The sequence below is a fragment of the Dermochelys coriacea genome, chromosome 21, assembly GCF_009764565.3.
Source record: "Dermochelys coriacea isolate rDerCor1 chromosome 21, rDerCor1.pri.v4, whole genome shotgun sequence".
Classification (NCBI taxonomy): domain Eukaryota; kingdom Metazoa; phylum Chordata; order Testudines; family Dermochelyidae; genus Dermochelys; species Dermochelys coriacea.
In genome coordinates, this window is record NC_050088.1 from 13382050 (window position 1) to 13409973 (window position 27924).

General features: G+C 51.3%; 1 protein-coding gene across 3 annotated transcripts; it reads right to left on the reverse strand.

Annotated features, from left to right (window-relative positions):
* Positions 1-6868: 6868 nt before the first annotated feature.
* On the reverse strand, positions 6869-27611 carry CSF1 (colony stimulating factor 1). 3 transcript variants are annotated; one of them, XM_038379699.2, is made up of 9 exons: positions 27345-27611; positions 22038-22166; positions 17508-17570; positions 16736-16915; positions 15414-15588; positions 12475-13652; positions 11720-11775; positions 11367-11422; positions 10013-10150 (listed from the first exon to the last, which is right to left on the reverse strand). In XM_038379699.2, exons 1-8 carry the CDS (start codon positions 27519-27521, stop codon positions 11368-11370), a joined length of 2013 nt encoding a protein of 670 aa, XP_038235627.2. In that variant the 5' UTR covers positions 27522-27611; the 3' UTR covers positions 10013-10150; position 11367. The 3 variants fall into 3 exon arrangements, with proteins under 3 accessions (XP_043356303.1, XP_038235627.2, XP_043356305.1); XM_043500370.1 differs by having other exon boundaries at positions 12475-12608; positions 27345-27544; XM_043500368.1 differs by lacking the exon at positions 11720-11775 and having other exon boundaries at positions 6869-10150; positions 27345-27544.
* Between the last annotated feature and the right edge of the window lie 313 nt (positions 27612-27924).

A 27924-nucleotide genomic window follows, 5' to 3' on the forward strand; every position in this document is an offset into this window, starting at 1 on the left:
TACGATGTTCCTGGGTTACTTTGATTAATATCTTGTATATACATATGGATATGTTGTATATTCCCTGTATATGAGGTCTGGCATTTTAAAGCACATTGATGTTCTTCAGGACATTTTTGTCTAGATACTTCCCGTTTTTTAAATTGGGTGTGTAGGAGATTGCTGACTCACCGCCACGGTGCCTCCTGCTGGTCGTGCTGGGAATTAGCTCCTCAGCCTCAGAGTGCCCCCTGCAGGCTGGTGTCTCACCTGCCGCAGGCCCCGTGTCCCTCCCGGACCCCAGTACCCATTACCTTGGGGTGCTCCCCGCAGCAGCACCCCCATGCTCTGGGTCTCCCCTCCTCAAGGGAACCCCCTCCCCCTATGCCCACCTTGCCTCAGTCTTTACTGCCAGTCATCATCTAGCCCCCTTTTCCTGGGGCACACTGCAGACTGTGATGGCCACTTATCACTGGCAAGGGGGTTGGTCCAGCTGCCTCTGCCTATCCCCAGGCTGCACCTCTGCAGCCCCAGTACCTCCTTAGGCCTTAACAAGGCCTCAGCCTGGGGAGTTGCCAGGCTGGAGTGCCCCAGCTCCTCTTGCCTTTCCCCAGCACTGCTCTGCCCCAGGTACCCTGTACTCCCAGGCAGCCAGGTCCTTCCCACTCCCAGCCTGGAGTGAGCCCTTCTATCAGGGCCAGCTGTGGCCTGATTTGGTGTGGCCCCAGCTGTGGCTGCTTCGCCAATCAGCCTCCGTTTTCCCCCAGAAGTGGGGTAACTGCCCCGCTACAAGGTGGTATAGTGGTGTTCCTTTCCATTATCCATTTATTTTTGAATTCCCATTTGAACACAGATTCACCGCCATACCCTAATGAGCACATGCTCTGGGTACACCCATTACATTCCCATTGCCATGTGTCCAGATTTTCAGGGCGGTAATACAATTTTACAGTTGCTCCTCTATTTATGGCGGGAACCTCAGACCCATTTTTAAACCAAGCTCCTTGAGTTATATATTTTTGGGGTGCTTTGGTTTGAAGGACTTTTTCTTAGGGTACATTTGGTTTTCAGAGTTCCCCAGTTCTAGTATTAATAATTTGGGACTTGTGAATTCTTGACTTATGTATACGTAACCTTTGGACAATACTACAGTGGACAGCTCTCAACCATTATTCATAGTAAGGTTCATGCGAGTTGGAACTGTGCCTAAATCTATATTATTCTCAGCAGTTAGAGACCATTTCCGAATTTCCCCTCCTGCTTTTTTTAGTAGACAGAGATGCTGTTATTGGTCTGTGTCTTATAAAAGGTGGAAGTAAGGTGACTGGGTGCTCATATCGGAAATCCCACTGTATCCTCCTGTACAGCTACTTCCCTTATTCTAAAACTACTGCTTCACATTTAAACTGGAGAGAGTTCAGAAAAGAGCCACAAGAATGATGAAAGGATTAGAAAACCTGCCTTCTAGTGAAAAACTCCGGGAGCTCAATCTACTTATCAAAGAGAAGGTTTAGAGGTGACTTGGATTATGGTCAATAGGTATCTACAATGGGAACAAATATTTAATAACGGGCTCTTCAGCCTAGCAGAGAGAGGTAAAACATGATCCAATGGCTGGCAAGTGAAGCGAGACAAATTCAGACTGGAAATAAGGTGTAAATTTTTAACAGGGAGGGTAATTAGCCACTGGAACAATTTACCAACAGGTGTGGTGGATTCTTTACCACTGGCAAAGTTTAGATCAAGATTGGATGTTATTCCAAAAGATCGGCTCTAGGAATTATTTGAGGACATTCTCTGACCGGTGCTATACAGCCGATCACACTAGGTGATGACAGTGGTCCCGTCTGGCCTTAGAACCTATGAATCGCCACAGAAGTCAGGAGCTGGAAAGCATCTCTTCCCATTCCTGCACAAGACCAGAGTTCTCCCTAGACCTGTATGCCTGTTCACAGCTGGTGCTTCATAGAAGGTGAAACCTCCTATAAACATACCGTGCTTTAGCTCAGAGAGGCAACTATTCCTTCCCCAGCAAATCACACACATGCGTCCGTGCTGTTGACGGGTTCTGCTCAATAAAGATCCAAAGCAGAGCGGACCGATGCAGGTTCATTTTCAGCATCTGAGTCAGATGCCACCAACAGAAGGTTGATTTTCTTTTTTGGAGGTTTGGGTTCTGTAGTTTCTGCATCGGCGTGTTGCTCTTTTAAAACTTCTGCAAGCATGCTCCACACCTTGTCCCTCTCAGTGTTTGGAAGGCACTTCAGATTCTTAAACCTTGGGTCGAGTGCTGTAGCTATCCTTAGAAATCTCATATTGGTATCTTCTTTGCGTTTTGTCAAATCTGCAGTGCATGTCCCCAAAACATGGACATGTGCTGGGTCATCATCCGAGACTGCTATCACATGAAATACACGGCAGAATGCGGGTAAAACAGAGCAGGAGACATACAATTCTCCCCCAAGGAGTTCAGTCACAAATGTAATTAATGCATTATTTTTTTAACGAGCATCATCAGCATGGAATCACGTCCTCTGGAATGGTGGCCGAAGCATGAAGGGGCATATGAATGTTTAACATATCCAGCACGTAAATACCTTGCAACGCCAGCTACAAAAGTGCCGTGCCAACACCTGTTCTCAGCTGACATTGTAAATAAGAAGCAGGCAGCATTATCTCCCGTCAATGTAAACAAACTTGTTTGTCTTAGGAATTGGCTGAACAAGAAGTAGGACTGAGTGAACTTGTAGGCTCTCAAGTTTTACATTGTTTTGTTTTTGAGTGCAGTTATGTAACAAAAAAAAAATCTACATTTGTAAGTTACACTTTCACGATAAAGAGATTGCACCACAGTACTTGTATGAGGTGAATTGAAAACTATTATTTCTTTTATCATTTTCACAGTGCAAATATTTGTAATCAAAAATAATAGTATAAAGTGAGCAGTGTACACTTTGTATTCTGTGTTGTAATTGAAATCAATATATTTGAAAATGTAGAAAAACATCCACAAATATTTAATTATTTCGGTTGGTATTCTATTGTTTAACAGTGCGATTAATCATGGTTAATTTTTGAATTAATTGCATGAGTTAACTGCGATTAATCAACAACCCTAATTTTTTCATTTCAAAACTAGCTGCATCATAGGAGTTGTCGCGGGGGAGGGGGCGGAAGCTGTAGGTTTCGGCAGCTGCTCAGGGGACAGTTGAGTCTTATGCAATCAAGGACTGTGTGGGAGGTGATTTCAGTAGCTAGGAGGCAGTTGAGGTTTCTGGTATTCTGAAGGAGGTGTTATCTCCAGTTCTAGTACTGAGGATAGGTGTAGGGGGCTGACTATGAATTTGGAGGGGACAAAGGTTTGGATTCCTCACACACCTAAGCTGCCATGAACAGGAGCTGGCTGGCCCACAGCACACCACTGCAATATCTGTTACTACCCCGACAGCACATTCACTTGATATTTCTGCTAAAGAGTTCATTAGACATTGTTATCATTAGACTTCAGGGTTAACACTCCATTGACATGAACAGGAACAAGACACACTCCTGTCACAGAGAGCTATCATCTCAGGCTGCCTGCAGACTCAGGTAGTCATCACCGCTTTTGTTATACTAAGGTCCCGTTTTGAAGAACAGCATCCCAACCGAAAGGGCCAGAGCCCTTGTATTGGTCAGTTTAGATTCCAGGTTACAATTCTGCTGCAATTTGTTTAAAGAAAGCCCAGCTCATAATGCACAGGAGAGTCCTCACTTTTCATTAAACCTGGGACCAGTGGGTGGAATGACTCAGCAGGAAACAAAAATACAACTAGTATAAGAGGGGGGCCGTCCCAAATCATTACCACTGATGGCACAGTGTGGTTCTGCAAGAACTCCATCCTCAGCTCCCTCAGGGTTCAGAAATAAGACACCTGCACCCAGAGTCTTTCAACACTGTTCCCCTTCTCAGGGCGGAGGGGATTTCCTGCCAGGCTTCTCCATCCTGGGCACAGGATGCCCACAGTCCTCCTTGCTGGAGGTGGGTTGTAATTCACAGTCTCAGTCTCTTGAGCCAGGGGTCCTCAGCCCTTCTCCCAGAGCTAGGTCATCAGCTAAATCAACTCATGCTCCTCAGATAAGGAGTCCCCAGCTCTCCTCCAGGAGCTGGATTACTCAGCTTCTCCCCAGCTAGATCCATCTACTGAAGGCTTTGACCTGTCCACCTGCAGAGCTTAACAGGCACTGGCAGCAAGGACAACAGCAGCTGCCTTCCCTTAGGGGGTGCTCCCGCTAAGCACCTCTATGCAAATTAGCCCTGATGGCTTTGTAACAGGCCCAGGTGCTTCTTAGTCAGTTAGCTGCCTACTTGAGCTTGTTCCCTTTAAATTGGGTCCTCATGGATAGGGTGGGCTCTGACTCCCTTTGAAGGGGCCAGCAACCCCATGGCCATCAGCAAGGTCTTTTCCTCAAGGGATCCTGTGCAATCAGCAGAACAAATCAACCTAAGCAGGGAAGGAAACAGAAAGCTTCCCAGCTTGGGGGACAGGGCAGCTGCATGGCTCCAGGGTGTGGAGCCTCACTGTTAGGCCTAGTGTTTTTCACACACCAGAACAATCTGAGAAAAACCACAGGGGCATGGCTGGGTCTCAAATAGTCATGGTCACCAAGGACTTATTTACACAGGGAAATTGACCACAACAGCTATTGCACAAAAACTACTCTAGGAGCTAATCCAGAATAGCTTCCAATGTGGACAAACCTTAACTATTCACACACAGAGACACCCCCCCCCCCCAGTCCCTTCCACACACAGTCAGCACCACTAACGGGATCACAAACTTTAAAGGGATACTGCCCTATTCCTCCACATTACACCAACCTTCCCAAAGCCATTCATTCTGTTCCCCAACACAGCCAGTTTCTAGCGCTATCCCATAGCCCCTGTGCAAGTGGAGGCGGTGCTCAAGGTCACCGGGTCCTGCTCTGTCTCACCGGGCTCCAAACCAAAACGCCCAGCGCTTAAACACCCCTGCATGTTGGAAACGTTCTGATCTATGTGTCAGCTCTGTGGAATTAGCAGGATAAAACGTCCCTCTCCCTAACCCAGTCAGCAACAGCGGAAACTTGATTCTAAAGTATGAAAAATGCTGGAGGTTGAATCAAACTTTTTTTTTTTTTGCTTTGTACCATAGCAGCAGAACAAGCACTGGTGAAAATCAGTCCTATCAAACTTGAGCACTGGCAAACAGAAATAGCTCTTCATGCAACACATAGTGAAACTGACCTCCTTGTGACAGGAAGTCACTGAGTCACTTACTGGCGAGTGGCCTTTTTTTCATGTTCCTTCAGAACATAGCTACTAAGGCTCCAGGCTAAGATAAAGGGAAATGGAACCTCATGCTCCAGGGCACAAGCTGGTCACCTATACAGGTCAAGAAGAGTTTTATCCCCATCCCCTCCCGGTGATCATCATGGCCCTAAAAGGCTGATCCAGCTCCCTTTGAGTTCAGTGGGAGCAGGATTGGGCACTAAATGCAGGACGGGGGCTGGCGGAGTTTACCTTCCAGTGAAACATCAAGTACAGGCTATGGTCCGAGCTAGGATATCAGATTCGATAGGCAAGTGGCCCAGTTTGGGAAGGCTAATCCCAGGCTCCTATGCTCAGTTTATCGAACTCTTGAGGCATGTAAAACAGGAAGAGGACAAAGTCAGGGGGGAACCTCTGCTATCTCTCTTAATGGTCCATCAAAGCACTTAATCAAAGACATAACCTTTGAAGCCCCATAAAACTACCAGAGGGAAGCTCCATCAGCCCCATCACTCTGCTCCAGCCTGTGGCTCATGCACACTGCATTTATCCTTCCTCTCCTCTTGGGGCTGTGTAACTAGGAAGACTGCTTTCGGGAGCTCGCACCGGTTGAACCATTTGTAATGTATGTCCATCCTCTGAAGGCTAATGAGGCACTGCCAGTGCTGGCTGGAGAAAGGTTGCGGATCCTCCCAGAACTATGGTATCCGAGGCCCCGCTGTACCATCATTATTGTATACTGTCTCCATCTCTCTCCAGACACCACATCTACCTACCTGTCAGCTCCTAGTATGATTCATCTATGTACCTATCAATCTAGATATCCTCCTAGATCTTAATATACTGATCTGTCTGTCTATGTAGGATTCTTTGAAGGCACCCATCATTGGGGTATCTAAGCTCCTATAAGAACACAGGAATTGCCAGAGTGGATCAGACCCAAGATGCAGCTAGCCCAGTATTCTGTCTCCACAAATGTGGGTAGCATCAGCTGCTTCAGGGGAAGGTGTCAGAACCCTCCCGCAGCAGATATGGGGTACCTTGCCCTGACATTGTCTTCCCCGCTCTCAAATAATTAGCGACGTTGTCTTAAATCCTGACTCCCGAATGTTCTTCAGTCTTGAAGATTTCCATGGTTATTACAATTATTTAGATTGTGTTACTTTTTAGGAGCCTCAGGCATGGAGTTACCCCACTGCACTGGGTGGTGCAGAAACACAGAACGTCCCTTTGGGAGCTGGAGGTAGGTCTTTCCTAAATCTAGTCATCATGGGGATCCAAAGCCTCCCCCATGGCTGAAGACCGCTTAGAGGATGGTTTTCTCCATCAACCCCTCCAGCCCCAGCTCCCTGCCCCAAAGAGCTGGCCATAGACACAAACCTAAGTTGCTCAGCTGACCTGGTAACAACATGAGCTGAATGCTTCACTCCTGAGCCTGACATGCGGCTTCCCTTCATAGAAGATTAGGGTTGGAAGAGACCTCAGGAGGTCATCTAGTCCAACCCCCTGCTCAAAGCAGGACCAACCTCAACTAAATCCAAGGCTGAGAGCAGGGTGAGCGCTTCACAACGACCAGCAAGCACAAGTCCACTACCCAAGTGTTACAAAGTGCCACATACCTGTGTTTATTATTATTATTATTATTAAATACACAAGTTGGTTTCTATTTGTTTTTTAAATAGACATTTATTAAATGACTTTGTATAAAATAATTCACAATTTTGAAGTATAAAAAAAAAACAGAGACAAAAACAACACAGTTGGAACCAAAACAATAACTCCCTTTGTTGGGAGCTACTCTCCCATCGGCTAATATATGTGGAATAACATGACATGGCAGGTGCATAGCTCTAGTAGACAGAGTCAGACTGTGGATTGTTAGCCCTAGCGTAAATCAATGGAGATCCACAGCTTGCCATAGAGATAGGCTGGCTGACGTCAACCCAAGATCTGGCAGGCTGACGAGCAGATGGACTTTATAGGCATGATTCTGATCCTATTTACATCTGTCTGCCTCCACTGAACTCAGTGGAATTACTCCTGGTTTACACAGGGGTGAGATCCGAATCAGACTCTGTGCCCTTGACACCTGAGCTGTGTGTATATCTCACCACAATCGCACGCTGTACTGGAAGTGGAATGTGCCTTTGGACTTAATAAATATACTTTAAGAAACATATTAATAATTTAAAAATATGGGGTTTAAATAGGTTTTCTCCTGCCACTTAAAAAAATAAACCATTTATCGCTGAAAGCAGAGACGTCCCCATCTTCAAGTTGGGGGCCAATCAGCAGAGTTCCATAGTTAGACTGATTTACACCCACTGAGCATCTGGCCCTAGAATCAGATCAGATGCTGAGTGTCAGCAAAGTTTGATGTCATGGGCCAGATCCTCAGCTGGCGTAAACTGCTGAAGGCAATGGGAACTCTGCCGAATTATTCCAGCTGGCGATCCGGCCCAATGTGGGCTCTTCTGCCATATGATGCAGAGCAGGCCCGTAGCAGGTGCAAGACAACGGTGAGGTTGTGGCGGAGAGGAGGTCTGATGGAGAGACCGGAGGGCGCAGTTCAGTTGGAAGAGTAACGCCTTCTCCCCAGTGGTTGAGGGTCCTGGAGGGGGGAGCCAAGATCAGAGAGAGGCTGGAGGCAACTGAGTGGCCCAACGGGGTTAATTATTGAACGGGACAGGCCACCAGGGCAGGTGATGGCAGAGGGGGCTGGCACAGCCCTCCTCCCGGGGAGTAGAGGTGACCGAGGCTGTCTGGAGCCCTCTACAGACTGGGCTGCCAAGATTTAGGAAGGGGGTATGTCAACAGTGCAACGGGAGCGCCAGCGGCCCATTGGACCTGGTCGAGCAGTTGGGAATTGTAGGACCCGCTCCGGGCCCTGACGCTGACTCGCTGTGTGATCTGTCCTAAGCTCAGAATGGGCCTGAACCTCTCCGAGCCTCAGCGGTACCATGGGGACAGCACAGAAGGCTGGCAAAGCTCCCCAGCGCTTTAACAGCTGAGCCAGGAGGTGACTAAAGACAGGGATGGGCCGAGCTGTGATCGGCTTGAAATCTGCCCATGTCCCACTTCCTGACCAGAGCTACGTAGATGGACCGCGCAAGCTAGCACAGGGCTGTCACTTCCAGGGGGCATTAATGATCTCCACGCAACGTAATTCGGTAAACGAGTTCCATCCCATATGACGCTACTGAGATATACACACAGGATCAAAGGCCCATTGGTCTGTTGCACCCATGTTACTGGATAAAAAGTCCTTGACAGAATGAGACATATTCAGTCTCTTAAAGCACAGTCATAAACATCCAGTCCGGAACACAAGGCCAGCTTGCGTTAGACCACCCCCCACCGGCTGTGACCCACCGCCTGCAGTTCCCACCGCCGGTCACGCCTGCTCCCTCCAATAAAAAATAATACTTTACAGGAGAAGGAGATTTCTCCAATACATTAACGCATAAAGGCAGTTCTCCCAACCTGAGGCCAGCTCAGGGTCACCAGCTACATCATGACAAGCAGAATGCCTGGACAGGGGATGGGGGAAGGAGGACAGAATGATAGGGCAGAAGGCACAAGAAGGATGGACGGCCCGCTGAGTGTACGGGAAAGGAGTGGTAAGGACGAACCCAAATACCAGCCAGCCCCTGTTGCTCAGGGGGAAGCAGAAGAGAGTTAAAATTCACAGTGTAGAGGTTTTCTTTCACTTTGGGGGTTGGGATTTAGGACCCCAATTTGTACCCCTATTACCCACTCCGCAGCATGTCCTGGGTATGGGAAGGAGCAGGCTCCCCTCAAATGAGGGTGCCCCTTCCTCTCTTTGTAAGGCCTCTACCTCTCACTGGAGTGCAGGGGGATGGGAGAGGGGACAGGGCCATACTTTGCAGGGGTGGGAACCCCAAAGGTCAGAGACCAATCCCAGAGTCCAATATGCTGAGCCAATAGGCTTCTAGCAAAGGGCATGGGGAGAGGAGAGAGGGCAAGCATTGCATATTATGCTATCAGGGCTCTGGGGCCAGACAGCAGACACAGCAGCCTCGAGGCATGGAAGGGACCGGCGCTGGCTCGTGCATGTCGTTAAAAACGACTCCTGAAAGGGGCCATCTGATGATCATTCCAAAGGCCACCGTGCTGGGGCAGACAGGGGAGAGAGAGGCAGACTCAGCTCGTGGCCAGGTGGCAGCCTCTTTGAAAAGCAGCGGATTCCCTGTGCCATGTCACAAGATGGAGCTGGTCTAAGAAGCGGGAAGAAAGAGAGCCCAGACCGCAGTCCCCACCCCTCCTGCATCCAACTCCGACCCAGAGCACGCAGGGAGCAATGACAACCTGGCTGGCTCAGCAGAGTCCTCTCATTCCTGCCCAGGCATGCCCGTTCTCGCTGAGCCCTCCACGGCAGGCACAGCCAGCCCCTTAACGAGCCAGCCTCATGCCATCCTAACTCTCTGTGGAGTCCACCTAACCCTTTCCAGGCTGGAGAGGATCAGACAATGCGAGTCCCAGGACCATTTATCTCCCTTCATCAGAGCCAAACTTTGTCCATCCTGGTGCCAGGTCTGCTGGGGTGGTCCTGCAGGCTGCTCTGGCTTGCCAGTAACTAGAGAGCAAGGGGTGGGATTGGCTGGGGCGTGGGGCAGCGCGGAACCCAGGTCCCAGTGCCAAGAACAAACAGCATCCATTTCCAGATCTTTCGGTCTCTCCCGACCTTGCAGAGAGGAGCAGAGAGCGAGAGCAAGGAACAATCGTTGGCACTGGGGGCGACGGAGGAGGGGTCCAGCTGCTGCAGATTCTCCTCCAGATGGGGCCGAGATCCCACACAAAAGGGAGGGTTCGGAATCCAAGCCTCAAGCCGCTGCTCTTCCTGGGACAGGAAAGGCCCAGCTGGAAAGGAAAGGAGAGCGAAATCAGGGTGGTGACATCAGCTGCTGCAGGGAGCTTCCAAGGAATGGGGAACGCGTGGCTGATGCAGGGCTGAGATTCTGCTGAATGCAGGAAGCAGGAGCATGCCCAGCCAAGCTTAAATGTTTACCCAGGAGGGAGTGGTCGGGCTCACCAACATTCAGTGTTTATGCCAGAGGCTCCCAGCTTCCTCCAGTTGCAAGAGTGGAGCCTTTTGGCAGGTGGGGTTATTTACCTGGCTCACAGACACTTCATGCTGGGTTGCACTAAACTGAAACTAGAATAGCTAAAAGTATACAGCTGGGTAGGAAGAAACCAGCCTGCAGAACAAGGTGCTCAGGGGGTCAGCATCTATCAGAGGGTTACGGGCTGCTGGGTTTGTCTAAGGGGGGGATGTCAAGGGCAGTTGGCTCTGCAAAACCAGCATCGCGTGGCCCTGTGTTTAGAGTCAGTCACGCCCAAACAAACCTGCCCAGTTGACAAGGAAAAAGGTGATTCCCCTCCCCTGGGATCTGAGAGTCCCATTGGGCTCGTCCCTCCTTGCACATCACCGGTCAGAAAGGTTCTACAGGCCAAATTAGGTCACCCTTGTGCAGCCCCATTTCCAGCAGCGGGTTTGCAGCGGGGTCACGGAATGGCATTGGCACTTAATAACCAATTCTGCCAATGCACAGCAAGGGACAGACTCCAGACCCTTCTCCCATAGCCAGGCTGGCCCTGCAGGGCTCCCAGGAGCAACCCAAGCAGGAACTCAGCACTCATGCAGATGCCCCCAGAAGCGCATTTGCAGAGTAGGGAGAGGACAGTTTCAGAGCCACTTTTCAGAGCAGAACTGCCCTTTCCAGCTGAACAGATCCCTGGCTGGCAGAAGCCTGATCGACCCCTGCCAACCCCAATCCAGGTTAAAGGCCTTATGCCCTGTTCTGCCAGTGCTGAATGTGGATCCCAGACAGGAACCAGACGGTGACAATTAAATTCCCCGTCGCTAAGGGCCTTGTACAACAGCTAGGAAACCTGGAATCGATTTCCAGGTGCTTAAGCTGCCAAGCAATAAGCTGGCAGCCTTGTGCTCGGTGCCTGGCTGAATATTAACCCCAGGGTCTGCGTGAGCCATTCCAAACTCCCCGCTGTGCCAGGCTGCAGGAGTGGGGCCTGATTTAAAGCGGGGCTGTCGTCCAGATAAAGTGGGGCACCTTACCTCATAGCTCGCCCTGCACCCGCAGCTCCAGAGGCTCCTCCACTCCTTTCAGCGGTCTGCAAAGAGAAGCAATATCCAGGGGTTCAAACCAATGCCAGGGGCTGAATGCGGGAAGAAGGTTCAGCTGGTGATGCCCACCCATGCCCCACAGGGGGGATGCGTGGTGCCCCTTGTTGCCAGGCAGCCACTCATTGGCCATACAGGGGCTGGGTCTGCAGCAGGCTCTTGGGCCAAGCGCTTCAAGGTGGGAGGCCAGAGGGATAGGACACTGCATGCCAGAGAAGAGGCCACAAAGCCCACTGAGACCCAGAGGAGAAGCCCCAGTTTTGCAGCCCTAGGTCGCAGCCTCTCACCTTCCCTCCTGCTCTTCTAGGTCATTCCCTCTCCGCTGCAGCCGTCCGTTCTGGGTCTGTTTGAGGGAAGTAGAAGGATCAGTCTTGGACTGGTAGGGGTCTGTGCTGTCCATGGGGGGGGAAGCTCCTGAGCCCTTTCTATCCCTTTCTCCCTGCAGTGGGCAGTGCCTTGCGGGGAGGGGTGAACAGACAGGCTCTCCTGTGAGAGGAGGCAGACAGGGTGAATAGCTGGGACTGGAGTCTCCTTCCCACCCCAGACATCCCCCCCGGGGCCCATTCCCTACTGCAGTCATAGCCCCAAACACACTCCCATGGGGCAGGGGGATGGGACGTTCCCAGTTACGAGAACTGCTCTCCCCACACCCTACCCTTCCACCTGAGCCCCTCCAGTGCTTTTCAGTCCCTGATGAGTGTGCCCTGCGAGGTATTTTACAGCGAGGGAAACTAAGGCAGAGAGCGATGTGGGGGTGGAGGGAGTGATTTGTCCAAGGCCACCTCACAGAGCTGGGAACAGAACCCAGGCCTCCTGACTCCCAGCCTCCTGCTCTAACCACTCGAGATGCTGTCTCAGCGCTTGGGTGGGGTGGGGTTTTCCCCAGGTGCCCACACCTACTTGGTTCACAGGAAGGGGCTGAGAGAGGATGTGTCTTTAACCCACTAGCCAGCACTGCCAACAAGACACCCCTCTTCCCGCCCTGGGAGCCGCTGGGACCAGCCAACGTGCCCCGATGGGGGTGGCTTGGTGAGGCGCTTACCCTGGATCTATGCTTGTAGAAGAGCAGGCCTCCGACGGCCAGCAGAATCGCCACGGTCGCCAGGACTGCCACCAGCACATAGGACATGACCTCCCGCTGGGTCTCCTTGGGCTGCGCCTCCTTCCTGCGCTGGTCTGTGTTCGGAGGAAGGATGTTAAGGTCAGGGATGGGCCCCGCCAGGCTGTCATCGAGCTCTCTGAACCTGGGCAGCCCCCCTGTTCTCTTTCCTCGGAGCTCCGTGGTGCGCTGCACGTCTGGGGCTTTGCCCTGCCCTGCTGGGTGCCGAGGACTCCCCCCGGGGGGCGTCTCTGGGGCAGGAGGGCGGTCAGTGGTAGCAGACATCCTGGAGAACCGGTGCTGCACTACAGAGATGGGCTCCTTGGAGCCTACAGAGGGGATCGGCCACAGCTCACTGTGCAGGGGGGTCACGAATCGGCCACTGGGGTCTGCTCCCGAGGCCTCCACTGCTTCGGATGTCAGGGCTGGGCTGGACACGGCATCAGCACTACGGGGATCTATCAGGTGGGTGCTTGGCTCTGCTGCTGAGAATGCCCAGACGACTTGGGTGACGTCTTCTCCTGCCCGTGGCTGGGTCTGCTTGACGCCGGGGGATGAGTCAGCTGAACCAGTCGTGCGGAGGAACAATCTGAGACCAGTCGGCCATGCCTGGATTTGCTCAGCCTCTGTCCTGGTGCGATGGATCTCTTTCCTCCGTAGCGTCTCTTCACCAGAGGCCGGGAGGCTGGAAGGGGAGGTGAAGATATCCTCTGTGCTACGGGGCTCCTGGCTGGGAGGTTCTGTTAGGTCCAGGAGCGGTTCGGTGCGGATGGACCCACTACCAAGTCCCTGTGATGCTGATGCTAGCTCCAGTTCTGCTGTTGGTGAGGACACACTGGCAGAGATGCCAGCCCAGACCCCCTGCATCTCCAGAGCAACCAGGCCTCTGTGCGTGCTCCTGGATACCCTGGGCTTGGTGCTGCTGTCTAACTTGACTGGGCTCTGCATGGCACCAGGCCGGCTGTGGGCCAGGTGGGTGCTGGCAGCTGCCTCCTTGCTGCCCAGGCGGGGTACAGTGGAAGGGAAGGGCTTGCTGGCCAAGGCTGGGTGGGAAGAGGCTGGGAGTCCCTCCCGAGGGGGGCTTGGGGATGGACAGTTGCAGTCACGGTCAGTCACCACACCTGAAAGAACCAGAGAGAGAGAGAGAAAGGCCATAGAGTAACCAGCCTCCAGGAAGAGCAGGGAACAGCCTTTAGGGTCGGCTCAATCCCCTTCCCCGCCCCACCCGCCCCAGGACCCAGCCTTAGCTTGGGTGGGCTGGTGCCAGAGCCACTGAAACGAGGTCAAAGTGAAACAGGAGGCAGGGGAGAGAGAGTCCAGAATGAGGGGTGGGGGGGACAGCGGCGGGCAGGGCAAAAAGAGGGAGCGGGGAGGCGAATTGAGCTGCCCAGAGAGGCTGGGAGATGCAGACCGTGAGCAGCGCACAGAGAGCAACCCGTGCCTGGGGAGTGGAAGCGATTCGCGAGAAAGAAGGGGTCAAGAAGGCGCGCAGACAGCAGGCCAGGGGACAGAGGGAGAGGTGGTGGGGCAGGGCCGGCGCACGGAGATCGGGGCTGTGATTGTTAGTGTGCCCAAGCAAGGCAGTGTCCACATTGCGGCAGGCCCTTGTCCAGAGGCAGTGGAGGGTCTGAGGCTTGTGTCGTCACCAGGAGCAGCTGCACAAGGATCAGTGGGAGGGGAGTGTTAGTTTCACCGAGTCCCCTCGTCTCAGTCACAAGACACAGGACAGATCCTACTGGTGGGGAGGACGGATGGGAGCTTCTTCTTGGTGTGCATGCAAAACATATCACATGTAACATGGACCCGGACACAGGCAGCCCGCAGGGACAGACAAGAGCACTGCATCTTCCACTCGGCCTTGACAAAGTGCCGCCCCCCCCGATCAGAGCCAGGTAGTCGGAGGCCAGGAACATTTTCTCCACTGCACAGATGGGGAAACCAAGGCACAAGGCGGGAACGTGACTTGGCCCGTGTGTCGGTGGCAAAGAGCAGCCAGGAGTCCTGTCTCCCAGAGCTGGGCCCGAGCCACGAGTCCATCCTTACTCCCAGACGAGCCGCTGCAGATAAAACAACTAGGCCCCAAACCTATAGCCCAGGCTGAGTCAGGGTTGAGGTTTTCTTGGAGCTTTTTTCATGTTGCTCATTTCTGCTCCTGCCTCTGAACTTCCTGGTTTCGGCAGAAATACTGCAAACGAGGTTGCTGTATTTGCAGTACTACAGCCAAACTCACAGCCCTAGAGAGCTATCCAGCCCTCTTCCCAGAGCAAAGAGTGAGACAACCACTTCCAAAACAACTTCCCAATTTGAGGGCCTGTCTCTGACCCAGGGGCGCTGGAACAATTTGGACAGTGGGGGTGCTGAGAACCATTGTACCAAACTGTCAACCCTGGATAGGATGGAAACCACTTTAAGCCAGGGAGTGCAACAGCACCCCTAGTTCCAGCACCTGTGCTCTGACCCGAAACTTTGTAGCTTTCTCCCTCATTAGCAGTCACACAAATGGATACAAATGCACACACCTGCCCAGTACACACACACACACACACACACACAAATACATGCTTGCACAGAGAAATGCAGAAAAACACACAGGTAAGCATAGTCATAAAGACATGCACATGGGTGCAATCCAGTGCAGACGCATGTGAGCATACAAACATATATATATACACACTCTTGTGATGCCGCAAACAATATGCACACCCATTCACAGGGACAAACGCTCGCACGCACACAAGCATGCTCCTGTGTAAAAGCTGCAGTCTCGTAATGGTATAAATCTTCACAAGGATCAGGCATGTGAATCCACTGCCCTGGCTGGTGCTAGAGGATGCAGCTCAAGAGGAGGTGGTACGGGGAGATCAGCTGTCCTAGTTTCTCACCTGGAGACGGCACTTCCTTTTTTGTGGCGGAGCACTTCTGGTAGGTTTTGCTGCAATCGCGTTTGAAATCCACATTTTTGTCTAAGAGGACCATAACTTGGTGAAAGAAATTCTTCACCAGCTGTAGCATCTTCTCGGGAGGCATGAAGAACTCCTTGGAGCAGGCCTGGGAGAGCTAAGCAGAGAGCAGGGCTCAGCAGCCAGGAGACAACCCAGAGAGCAGAAACTGTGTCAAACTCCCCCTCGTCCTATGATTGCCAAATTGCTAGAAGCACCAGGTACCATGCACCGTCTGACTCTCCCCTCGCCGCTCTAAGGCAATCAGTGAAACTACTCGGTGTAAACACGGTTTGAGGGCAAGATCAGGACCACTGAGTCTGATCCCCTTCTCATTGAAATCAATAGGAGTCTTCCCATGTCCCCCCCAGTGAGATCAGAATCGGGCCCATTCAGTGTGATCCTACTCCCGTTGAAATCAGTGGGAGATTTGTCACTTCCACCAGCGAGAGCTGGCTCAGGCCCATTTACAGCCAGGCTGGGATTCCAGGTGCTCTTGGCAGGAGCAAACGCAGGTAGAAAAGGATTAGGGAAAAGACTGAGCTTGGATGATGACCTGGTTGGTGCCTGGGCCCTTTGGGTGACTCTGGCCTAGAGCAGTCTACAGCCAAAGTCACTGTCTCCTGCTGGGAGCAGAGTCTGATACACCTGAGGCTGCATAGCAGAGTCCTGTAAGTCCTTGTGTTTGTGCATGTGGAGAATCCCGCTCTGCCCCGCTCAGGATTCCCCCCACCCACCAGTGTGGCTCTGGGGGTCTCTCGAGAACCCCTGAGGCTGCTGTTTTCACAGGGGAGGCTCCAACTGACAGCCAGGGAAGCTGGGAATATTCCCAGCTTTGCACTTCCTGCTCTGCTCTTTCATCTGCCAGGCCGGGGACCCTCTGACCCCAGCTCCAGCTTTAATTAGCCCAGTGTGTGGTTAATGATCATTCCCTGCCAACAGCAACCACCGGTCACATATTCGGACACAGCCTGGAACGCCTTCACAGAATCAGAGAAGCTCAGGAGGTCATCTAGTCCCACCCCCTGCTCAAAGCAGGACCAACCCCAACTACGTCATCCACAGGGGCCACCCTCCCAGAGTCCATGTGGTCACCCTCAGTGCTCTGGGAGTTAGTCTTTTCCCATTATGGACATCCACCCAGCTTCCTAGCGCAGCAGGGACCAGCCTGAACCAAACCGCTCCATTCCAGCGAGGGCTGCTAGCCCTCCTCTCGTCCCTGTGGCCATTGACCTGCAGATCTGCACCTAGCTCTCAGAACGTACCTCGCGCTCATGATCATCCTGGTCGTCAATGCACGGAACTTCATTCTCATCGATTTTCTTGTACATGTTTTGCACGTCTTTTGTCTTGTTAAAATTATCGGAGTTCTTCTTGAATTTCATTTTGTCAAGGATGTCCTCCAGCCGAGGGAAAGCCGCTTTGACAAAGCAGATGGGGTCACCCTGGGACGCAAACATGGACAGGTTATTGGCGGCAATACAGAACTGCTGCACGGCCCACTTCATCTTACAACCCGGGGTACATGTATCCAGAGAGACTGTTCAGCCCCCGGCCCAGAGAGATCCCTTCCCCTCAGTCCCTGCCACGTTCAAAGATAGCTCTAAAATGATGCAACATTCTGAGCGCTCCTGAAAATCTGGACCTTTGTGTGCAAGTTATATTGGCTTTCCTCCCTCCCCCTCCAGGCCCCAATTTTCAGAGGTGATGTGTAAGAGAAGTCAGTTACACTTCAGCAAGTGGGCCAAAGAGCTTCTTTCCTTAAGGAAGATTTACCACTGCCATTTTGCAAAAGGGAAACTGAGGCATGGAGCGATTAAATGAGTTTCCAAAAATCACACAGGGAATCTGTGAGCACGATGGAAGTCAAGCCCAGCTCTCTGAAGGCTTAGGCTACAGGCCCCTCCTTTCTCTCCAGGCTGCTGAGACTCCCCTCTGGATTTACAGCTCCTCCCATCTCCAGGGCTAATGCACAGGCTGCCATCCTGAGGAATTGCTAGGCTCAGGCTAGCAGCTGGCCAGACAAAGTCCACTCACCAACTGCTGTTCATCAATGAACTCAAAGGAGACGTGGCAGGACATCAGCATCTGGGAGTCAATCTGCGAAAAAGAGGCACAAAGACATGCTGCAGCCCCTTAACTGGAATCCAGCCAGGCTGCCGCTCCCCTTTAAGTGGGCACTTGATAATTGCACCAGCCCCTAGGGCCTGCACAGAGGAGAATCTGCAGAGCAGGATGAACCCAGCTGCTCTGGATAGGATCAGTGCAGGGAACCATACAAGGGTTATAGCCAGGGGCTGTTAGCACCACAGGACGGGACTCCGTGCACTATGTACAGGGCTCCCTAGCATTATAGGTTCACTTCCTGGGACTAGAGATCCATCTCAGCACCTATCAATCATTTGAACACATACTAAATACATTCTTCCACTCAATCTATCATTTTTTAAAATCAGATCCCTGCCTCTGCTCTGCAGACACGCTCATGATTACAGTGTCTCTCGTCACAGAGGAATTTACCCTAATATCCTGGCCAACATTTTCTCCCCTGTGTCACTCAGCTGCGGCTCATCACCCCATACACAGCTGCATTTTAGGAGTGGATGCAGGGGTTTTTTTTTTTTGTAACATGCTTTGGATCCTTGTTGCTGGAAGGCACAATATAACTGTGAGATGTTGTTATTCCATGCAATTCACTGGAGGTCCAGAGGGTAAACAGATATAATGAAGGAACAGGCCGTTCTGTGGAGAGGCGTAGCCCTGATGAGGATATGAGCATTCCCAATCCTTGTCCAAACAAACAAGAGGCAGCCGTCCTTCTTCATCAGGGGGCCAGGATCTGCCTTGTCAGAGGAAAGCAAAAGGCCATAAAAATCAACCCCCACTGCCCCTGGCTCTTCACAGGCTGACTCAGCGCTTTGCAGAATAACTTTGCAGGGGAATTGAGTGCAACAGCGCCTGCATCTGAAAAAAAAGGCCCTGAGTGGTAGAGGTTTTCAATTTCAGGATGAAAAGCTCTCCTCTGGGGAGTATGGGAACAACTCCGAGTCTGCGTTCCAGGCTGGGAAGAAACAGGGCTGCCAGGAGAGCATGTATTATTGGAAACAATTGTTTCATTATCCACTGGGCCTGTAGCGAGGCGGTTGCTAGCAAACATTTATTAGATACAAAGTAGAGCTGGCTGAGGCGGGCCAGGGATGGGGTGTGCGGGTGTGATCGCTGCAGAAGGCCGGAGAACACAGGAGGGAAATCCTTTGACCAGCCCTGCTATCTTCGAGTTGGTTTCATGCACCTGACTCTGACCTTTGTGCCCAAAGCAATGAGGATGGTGGCAGCCATCCAACTGAGGGAACACTCGACTTTGGACTCTGTCAGAGCTGGGACAGCAGCAACAACTGGATTAGTGACTGAATGCTCGGCTGGTGGCACAACATCTGGATTCACAGCCTGGCTCCTGGCATAGTATCTAAGTGCTTAAAGTGGTAGTGCCACAACCGGATCATGAGCACAATATTTACACTGCGGTGGCCTGATTGCCCAGTCACTCACCCCCGTGTCAACTCCATGGGGCCTGATTCTCCTCTCACTCCCCCTGGTGTGACTCAGGATTAACCCCATGAAGTTCATGAAGTGATGACAGTGTAAGTGAGATCTGAATGGGGCCCTGGCTAATTAATAAGGATATAGAATCACAGGACTGGAAGGGACCTCGAGAGGTCATGTAGTCCAGTCCCCTGCACTCATGACAGGACTAAGCATTATCTAGACCATCCCTGACAGGTGTTCGTCCAACCTGCTCTTAAAAATCTCCAAGGATGTAGATTCTACAACTTCCCTGGGCAATTTATTCCAGTGCTTAACCACCCTGACAGGTAGGAAGTTTTTCCTAATGTCCAACCTAAACCGCCCTTGCTGCAATTTAAGCCCATTGCTTCTTGTCCTAGCCTTAGGGATTAAGAAGAACAATTTTTCTCCTTCCTTGTAACAAGTTTTTATGTACTTGAAAACTGTTACCATGTCCCCTCTCAGTCTTCTTTGCCAGACTAAACAAACCCAATTTTTTCGATCTTCCCTCACAGGTCATGTTTTCTAGACCTTTAATCATTTTTGTTGCTCTTCTCTGAACTTTCTCTAATTTGTCCAAGACTTTCCTGAAATGTGTCCAGTTCTGGGCGCCACAATACTCCAGTTGAGGCCTAATCAGCGCGGAGTAGAGCAGAAGAATTACTTCTCTTGATTACAACACTCCTGTTAATACATCCCAGAATGATGTTTGCTTTTTTTTGCAACAGTGTCACACTGTTGACTCATATTTAGCTGGTGGTCCACTATGACCCCCAGATCCCTTTCCATAGGACTCCTTCCTAGGCAGTCATTTCCCATTTTGTATGTCTGCAACTGATTGTTCCTTCCTAAGTGGAGTTCTTTGCATTTGTCCTTATTGAATTTCATCCTATTTACTTCAGGCCATTTCTCCAGTTTGTCCAGATAAGTTTGAATTTTAATCCTATCCTCCAAAGCACTTGCAACCGCTCCCAGCTTGGTATTGTCCACAAACTTTATAAGTGTACTCTCTATGCCATTATCTAAATCATTGATGAAGATATTGAACAGAACCGGACCCAAAACCGATCCCTGCGGGACCCCACTTGTTATGCCCTTCCAGCATGACTGTCAACCACTGATAACAACTCTCTGGGAACAATTTTCCAACCAGTTTTGCACCCACCTTATAGTAGCTCCATCTAGGTTGTATTTCCCTAGTTTGTTTATGAGAAGGTCACGCAAGGCAGTATCAAAAGCCTTACTAAAGTCGAGATATACCACATCTACCGCTCCCCCCCATCCACAAGGCTTGTTACCCTGTCAAAGAAAGCTATCCGGTTGGTTTGACACAATTTGTTCTTGACAAAGCCATGCTGACTGTTACTTATCACCTTATTGTCTTCTAGGTGTTTGCAAATTGATTGCTTAATTATTTGCTCCATTATCTTCCTGGGTACAAAAGTTAAGCTGACTGCTCTGTAATTCCCCGGGTTGTCCTTATTTCCCTTTTTATAGATGGGCACTACATTTGCCCTTTTCCAGTCTTCTGGAATGTTTCCCGTCTTCCATGACTTTTCAAAGATAATCGCTAATGGCTCAGATATCTCCTTAGTCAGCTCGTTGAGTATTCTAGGATGCATTTTATCAGGCTCTGGTGATTGAAGACATCTAATTTGTCTAAATAATTTTTAACTTAATTTAAGGACATCCACTGCTGCAGCCAGTGAGAATCAGGAGGGAGAGCTGGAGACATCGCAGGAATTTCCTTTGATTTCTGACCCCGACGCAGCTGGATCCACCCACAAATCATTTGTGATCCGGGGAGAAAAAAAAAACAAAAACCAGCCTTGCCAAACTCTGACTGGCCCTGCGTGCCCTCTTTGTACTTGCCTTCTGCCACTGATGCCCTGGCAGCATCCACCAGTATTCAGCCCTGTTAGGCTGTGCAGCAGCTGTGCAAGAAACAAGGCTGGGGAATTCCTCCCAGTACTGGAAGACCAGGAAGGTTCCTGGGTCAATCCCCTTGCAACTAATCCTGTCGGGGAACTGCCAGATTCCCAAGGTTAACCCTTCGGCAGCTGCAGTGCTCCATCCTCCTCCTAAATGCTCACGAGGTTTACAATCCAGACTGAGTTCATTCCATGGAAGGGCTAGAAAGTGCCTTCCCCATAAGTCTCCCTCTCCCTTCTGACGCAGAAGAAAACAATGTGGGGCTGGGGCTTCAGGAGACCCCAGACCTAAAGGACCAGCCTGCGATCAGCACAGCCTGGAATGCACCTGCGCACGACCCATAACCCTGCGAACTGTGTCGGCAGGGTTTTGTCCGGGTAGAAAGGCATTCCTACCCCACTCTAGCATCTTATCTATCCGCCAGATATTACAGATGGGTAGATATCTATCTGTCTCCTGTCTATCCTTTTCTTTCCTTACTTCTGCAATCTCGCCCACATTCGCCTTCCCTTTCTCTTCCATCCTCACTCCTTCCTTGCCAGTGCCTGCGGGCTCACATCCCCATCCCAGTGATCCAGCCCATCCTCTGCTGTAAATGAGCATTGGCTCCAACATAAAGCCCAATCTAGGCCGGTGATCAGAGAGGCCGTCCAGGGGACGTCTCTGCTTCCCACAGCTATCACCACTGCTCACCTCCCTCTTGTTTTGATAGGGCTCTCCCCTGGATTTTTTGCTCCATGTGGGAGCTTTGCTTCTGGATTGCCTATCATTGGTCTAATTCATGTGGGGCACAAAGACTGATCTCACCAGGGGCAGGGGCTGGTCGAACCTGCCGCCCCAGCTAATCTGGCCCCCTAGAGTCACTCTCCCACGGCATGTCTACCTGCCTCCCCTGGCTCAGGCATCAAACTCAGCAGGTACTGTTCTCTCCTGGCGGAGGTGTTGGTCTTGTCGAGCGTGGACCTGGAGGCCACCACACATTCACCTAGCATGGACACCTGGCTAGCACTAGGTGCCAGCCTCACCCCTAATGTTCCAGATCCCATCCCATCAGCCATGCTGGATACTCACTAGTTCCTGCAGTTTATCCAGGTGCTTTTTGGTGATGATATTCTCACAGTAGCCTTTCTGCTCGGTTTCATGGATGCTGCAGGCGGCGAGGAGGAAGAAAGTCAGCAGGGTGCAGGAGACTGGGCGTACCTGAGGAAGGGAGAAGTGTCAGGAACACCTGCCATCAGAGAATCCATGTCCCTGGGCTACCTGCTGCCTCTATGGCTAGCAGGCTCCAGGGGGCATCCTAGTGCTGTTTCCTGTGGCTACCCCCTTGCCGCCCCCTGGAAACAGCCTTTGCGGTGGATCTCTTTGTGCCATCTCAGTGGATGTAGCAGAATGCTGCCAGCCCCCATGGAGAGCCCTATGGATTCCCCCATCTATGGATGTCATCTATGGATGTCTCGAGGAACTGCCTGGTTTGTTTGTCTCTCTGCCATACAAATCCTTCTCTCCCGCTGAAGTCAGTACCCTTAGCAATGCAGAGATAGTTAAGAGACATGTGGTGCTGGGGGGGCATGGCACGGTAGGTGGGCATCGTGTAGTACCCCACTGGAAAGGTACAAGCTGCACTGATCTGCCTGAGTGGCTGTGCCAGGAGCTCAGGCCACGAATCCTTTTTAGTGGGCACCCAAGCGTTCAGTCTGTGAACACTTCTCCCCTCCCTGCTGGCCGTCCCCGTCTCCCCTTCCCGCACTCCTCCTCCAGGTCTGCTATTCTTAGAGGAGCAGGTCAGCTGAGCAGCTCCTGCTGGGAATTCCCCAGCCCTGCTCTCCCAGGGCCAGTTGAGCTGCTCTCTCAGAGCCAGGCTGCTGACAGACGCAAGTGTGTACAAGCCCCTCCGTGCAGAGCAGGAAACCACAGCTGCTGCCACCTGTGCCCCCACCAGTCGCTGTCTCATCCTATCTTCGCCGCCCCATCACTTAGCCATTCATTGCCTTTCGCACTCCCTCCATTGCTCTTCGCATCCTCCGGCTCCTTTTCTCACCCCTCTCTCATGCGCCACCTCCCAACGATTGCACCCCTTTTTCCTCCCTCCTCCAACCCCCCTTCTGCTCCCCCTTTTCTTGTCTCCTCCATCTCTCTCTTTCCCACCGCCCCTCCAGCTCTCACTCGTCCCTGCAGTCTCTCCCGTCCCTTTCTCATCTCCTGAGAAGAATCTTAATTCACGGACCTCCTCAAATCCATCCATCTCAGAGCCAGCTGCAAATGTGTCCTCCCTTTCCAGGACCCCTCACTGCCTCTCCATGTAGCAGCACTCCAGACCTGAGCTTCTCTTTGCACCTCCTTTCACATTGCCCCATCACTGAGTCACGTCTCTCCGTATAAGTTGTGGCTAGGTGTTAGCGCCATGAACTCTTTTACACACAATGCAGTTAGTCTGTGGAACTCATTGGCACAATGTATCAGAGAGGCCAGAATCTTAGCAGGATTCTAAAAGGGACTGGACATTTATGTGGATAATGAAACCACCCAGAGTCACAAAAGCAAATGCTAAAGAAATAACCAAGAGGCTTGGAAGGACTATAAACCTGCCTGCTTCATGGCACAACCACCCTCGAACTGACTGGGGTCGGGAAGAAACATTCCCAGGGGAAGGTTAACCCAGGAGTGGAGGGTTTCTTGCACCTTCCTCAGAAGCAGCTGATGCTTGTCACAGTTGGACACAGGATCCTGGGCTAGAGGGCTGTTCTTATGTTCCTATGGCATTAGCTGTAACTTCCCACCCTGGAACTCAAATGCTTTCAGGGAGCTGGATCCATGGACCCTTCCATTAAATCCAGTGGGATTTGGAACAGGTGCAGAAGGGTACAGCAATGCCTTCTCCGAACAGGGCACTCATGGAACATCCTGCACTGTGATCCACGTGCTGTCAGGAGTGATCCTGGCCATGCTCCTGAAGGACATAGATTCATAGATATTAAGGTCAGAAGGGACCATTATGATCAGCTAGTCTGACCTCCTGCACAACGCAGGCCACAGAATCTCACCCACCCACTCCTGCGATAAACCTCTCACCTATGTCTGAGCTATTGAAGTCCTTAAATCATGGTTTCAAGACTTCACGGTGCAGAGAATCCTCCAGCAAGTGACCCGTACCACATGCTACAGAGGAAGGTGAAAACCCCCCAGGGCCTCTTCCAATCTGCCCTGGAGGAAAATTCCTTCTCGACCCCAAATATGGCGACCAGCTAAACCCTGAGCGTATGGGCAAGATTCACCAGCCAGATACCCAGGAAAGAATTCTCTGTAGTAACTCAGATCCCACCGCATCTAACATCCCATCACAGGCCATTGGGCCTATTTACCATGAATAGTTAAAGATCAATTAATTGCCAAAATCATGTTATCCCATCATACCATCTCCTCCATAAACTTATCGAGTTTAATCTTAAAGCCAGATAGGTCTTTTGCCCCCACTGCTTCCCTTGGAAGACTATTCCAGAACTTCACTCCTCTGATGGTTAAAAACCTTCGCCTAATTTCAAGTCTAAACTTCCCGATGGCCAGTTTATATCCATTTGTTCTTGTGTCCACATTGGTACTGAGCTTAAATAATTCCTCTCCCTCTCTGGTATTTATCCCTCCGATATATTTATAGAGAGCAATCATGTCTCCCCTCAGCCTTCTTTTGGTTAGGCTAAACAAGCCAAGCTCCTTAAGTCTCCTTTCATAAGACAGATTTTCCATTCCTCGGATCATCCTAGTAGCCCTTCTCTGTACTTGTTCCAGTTTGAATTCATCCTTCTTAAACATGCGGGACCAGAACTGCACACAGTATTCCAGGTAAGGTCTCACCAGTGCCTTGTATAACAGTACTAACCCCTCCTTATCTCTACTGGAAATACCTCCCCTGATGCATCCCAAGACAGCATTAGCTTTTTTCACGGCCATATCACATTGGCGGCTCATAGTCATCCTATGATCAACCAATATTGCAAGGTCCTTCTCCTCCTCCGTTACCTCTAATTGATGCGACCCAGTTTATAACTAAAATTCTTGTTATTAATCCCTAAATGCATGACCGTACACTTCTCACTATTAAATTTCATCCTATTACTATTACTCCAGTTTACAAGGTCATCCAGATCCTCCTGTAGGATATCCCGATCCTTCTCTAAATTGGCAATACCTCCCAGCTTTGTATCATCCGCAAACTTTATTAGCACACTTCCACTTTTTGTGCCGAGATCAGTAATAAAAAGATTAAATAAGATTGGTCCCGAAACTGATCCCTGAGGAACTCCTCTGGTAACCTCCCTCCAGTCTGACAGTTCACCTTTCAGTAGGACCCGCTGTAGTCTCCCTTTTAACCAATTCCTTATCCACCTTTCAATTTTCATATTGATCCCCATCTTTTCCAATTTAACTAATAATTCCGCATGTGGCACTGTTTCAAACGCCTTACTGAAATCTAGGTAAAATAAATCCACTACGTTTCCTTTGTCTAAAAAAATCTGTTACTTTCTCAAAGAAGGAGATCAGGTTGGTTTGGCACGATCTACCTTTTATAAAACCATATTGTGTTTTGTCCCATTTACCATTGACCTCAATGTCCTTAACTACTTTCTCCTTCAGATTTTTTTCCAAGCCCTTGCATACTACAGATGTCTAACTAACAGGCCTGTAGTTACCCAGATCACTTTTTTTCCCCCTTTCTTAAAAATAGGAACTATGTTAGCAATTCTCTAGTCATATTGTACAACCCCCGAGTTTACAGATTCATTAAAAATTCTTGCTAATGGGCTTGCAATTTCATGTGCCAATTCCTCCTTTAATATTCTTGGATGAAGATTATCTGGGCCCCCTCATTTAGTCCCATTAAGCTGTTCGAGACGTGGCAGAGGATCCCCAGCCAGGGCACTCCAACCTCCAAGGGCTACAGGGAAAACACAGGGCAACCCTGGTGTGACTCTCTTGAAACCAATGGGATATAAATGGATGGGTAAGTGAGATAAAGTAGAAAATAGATTAGATAGCTATGTACTGGATAATAATAATAATAATGAGAGAGAGAAAGATGCACTGTATGGGGATAGATAGAGAGATAGATCATAGTACACGGATTGATCTAAGATCGAGGTAGACAGATCAGAATACTAAGATCTATTTGTCTAGCTAACTATCCTCCTAGATCTTAGTACACCGATTAATCAATCTAGCTAGCTAACTAGCTAGATCAATATACTAAGATCTAGGAGGATGGACTGGGTAGCTAGCTAGCTAAATATATTAAGATCTAGGAAGAGAGTTAGCTAGATAGATCAATTGATCGATCAGTATACTATCTTGCTAACTCTCCTACTAGATCTTAATACACTGATCTAGCTAGCTAACCACTTATCCATCCTCATAGATCTTAATATACTGGTCGGGCTAGCTAGCTAGATTGATCAGAATACGAAGACCTAAGAAAATGAATAGATAGATAGATAGACAGACATTTAGTATACTGTTCTAGTTAGCTACCTATCAATCCTCCTAGATCTTAGGTATTCTGACCCATCTATCTAGCTAGGTCATTTGATGAATCAGTATCCTAGGACAGTTAGTTAGCTAGATAGACTTGTCCTTTGAGTGCTGTACTCCAACAGGCTGAGGGGATCCCAGGCAAGCAGCCCACTCAAAGGGGTCAAACACAGTCCTCTGGGATGAGTTCCCTCCAAACCATTCCCAAGCTCCTCGTCAGCCCCAGGCTGTGACAAGCTTCCCAGCCAGGTGACAAGGCTTCCCAGCCCTGTGCATGCCCCTGCCTGCACCCGCTCCCTCTCCCTGGTATGAAGGTCTCTCTCTTCGCTTAGCCCCCCTTGCATTGTACAAAACAACGCACAGAGCTGTAGCTCACGAAAGCTTATGCTCTAATCAATTTGTTAGTCTCTAAGGTGCCACAAGTCCTCCTGTTCTTTTTGCACAGAGGAAAGTTTGCCCCAACGTAGCTTTAAGCCCCTGCCCTGCCAGCACACAGCGCAAGCAGAAGGGCGAGGGCCCGCGGGAAAGGACCCGCGGTCCCCATCCAAAGGCAAAGCCCAGCAGAGCGAAGGAGCAAGAAAAAGGCAAAAGGGAGGCGTGCCAGGCGCAGGCAGAGCGCGCCGCTCGGGGTTCGCGGTCGCCCTCAGCCAGCCCCGTCCTCCACACCCCAGAGACCCCCGGGCCAGCGAACAAGCATCATCGCCCCTGCCAACCGCGCACGGCGAGCGGGCGCCGCAAAGGGACTTAGGCGCCTCCAGACCTCGGCGGGCGGGAGCGAGGCGCCTAACGCCCTGGGCGCGCCGCAGCCGGGGAGCGGAGCCACACGTGCCGCCGGCGTCTCCCCGGCAGCGCCCCTACCTTGGGGCCGAGCCGGGCCGCCGGGGCCGCCGCCTCGGCGCGGAGCTGCGCAGCCATCGCGGCTGCCCCGGGGAGCTGGGAGGAAGTCGCACGGGACGGGACGGGGCGCGGCGCGGCGGCCGTCTCCTGCCTTCCCTTCTCCCGGGCTCGGCCCCTTATAGCGCCGCTGCGGAGCATGTGGTTTGTGGGAAATCACCTTGGCCGCCGGCCAGCGCTGGCAGCGAGCTCGCCCGAGCCCGGGCGTTTGTTTCCGCTGGCGGGGGCCGAGCGGGGAGCGGCTGCCTTTCCCTGGCAGCGCTGGGGAGGGGGGTTCCCCTGGCGCTCCCCAAACGCTCCAAGCCTCGCAAAGGGGTTGCGGGGCCTGAAGTCCACCGAGCCAGGCTGGATGCTGGAGTGAGGCGCGCCCCAGGCAGGGCCGGCTTCGGGGGTGGGGCGCTGGGGCGACCGCCCAGGGGACATCGGTGCAGAGTCGGAAACTCTGGGGAGCGCTGCATGGGGGGGGGGGGCGGATTTCCCCCTGCCCCCTCCTGGCAGAGGAACATGGGGCGAGGGGGGATGCACAGCTACTGCTCGCCTCCCC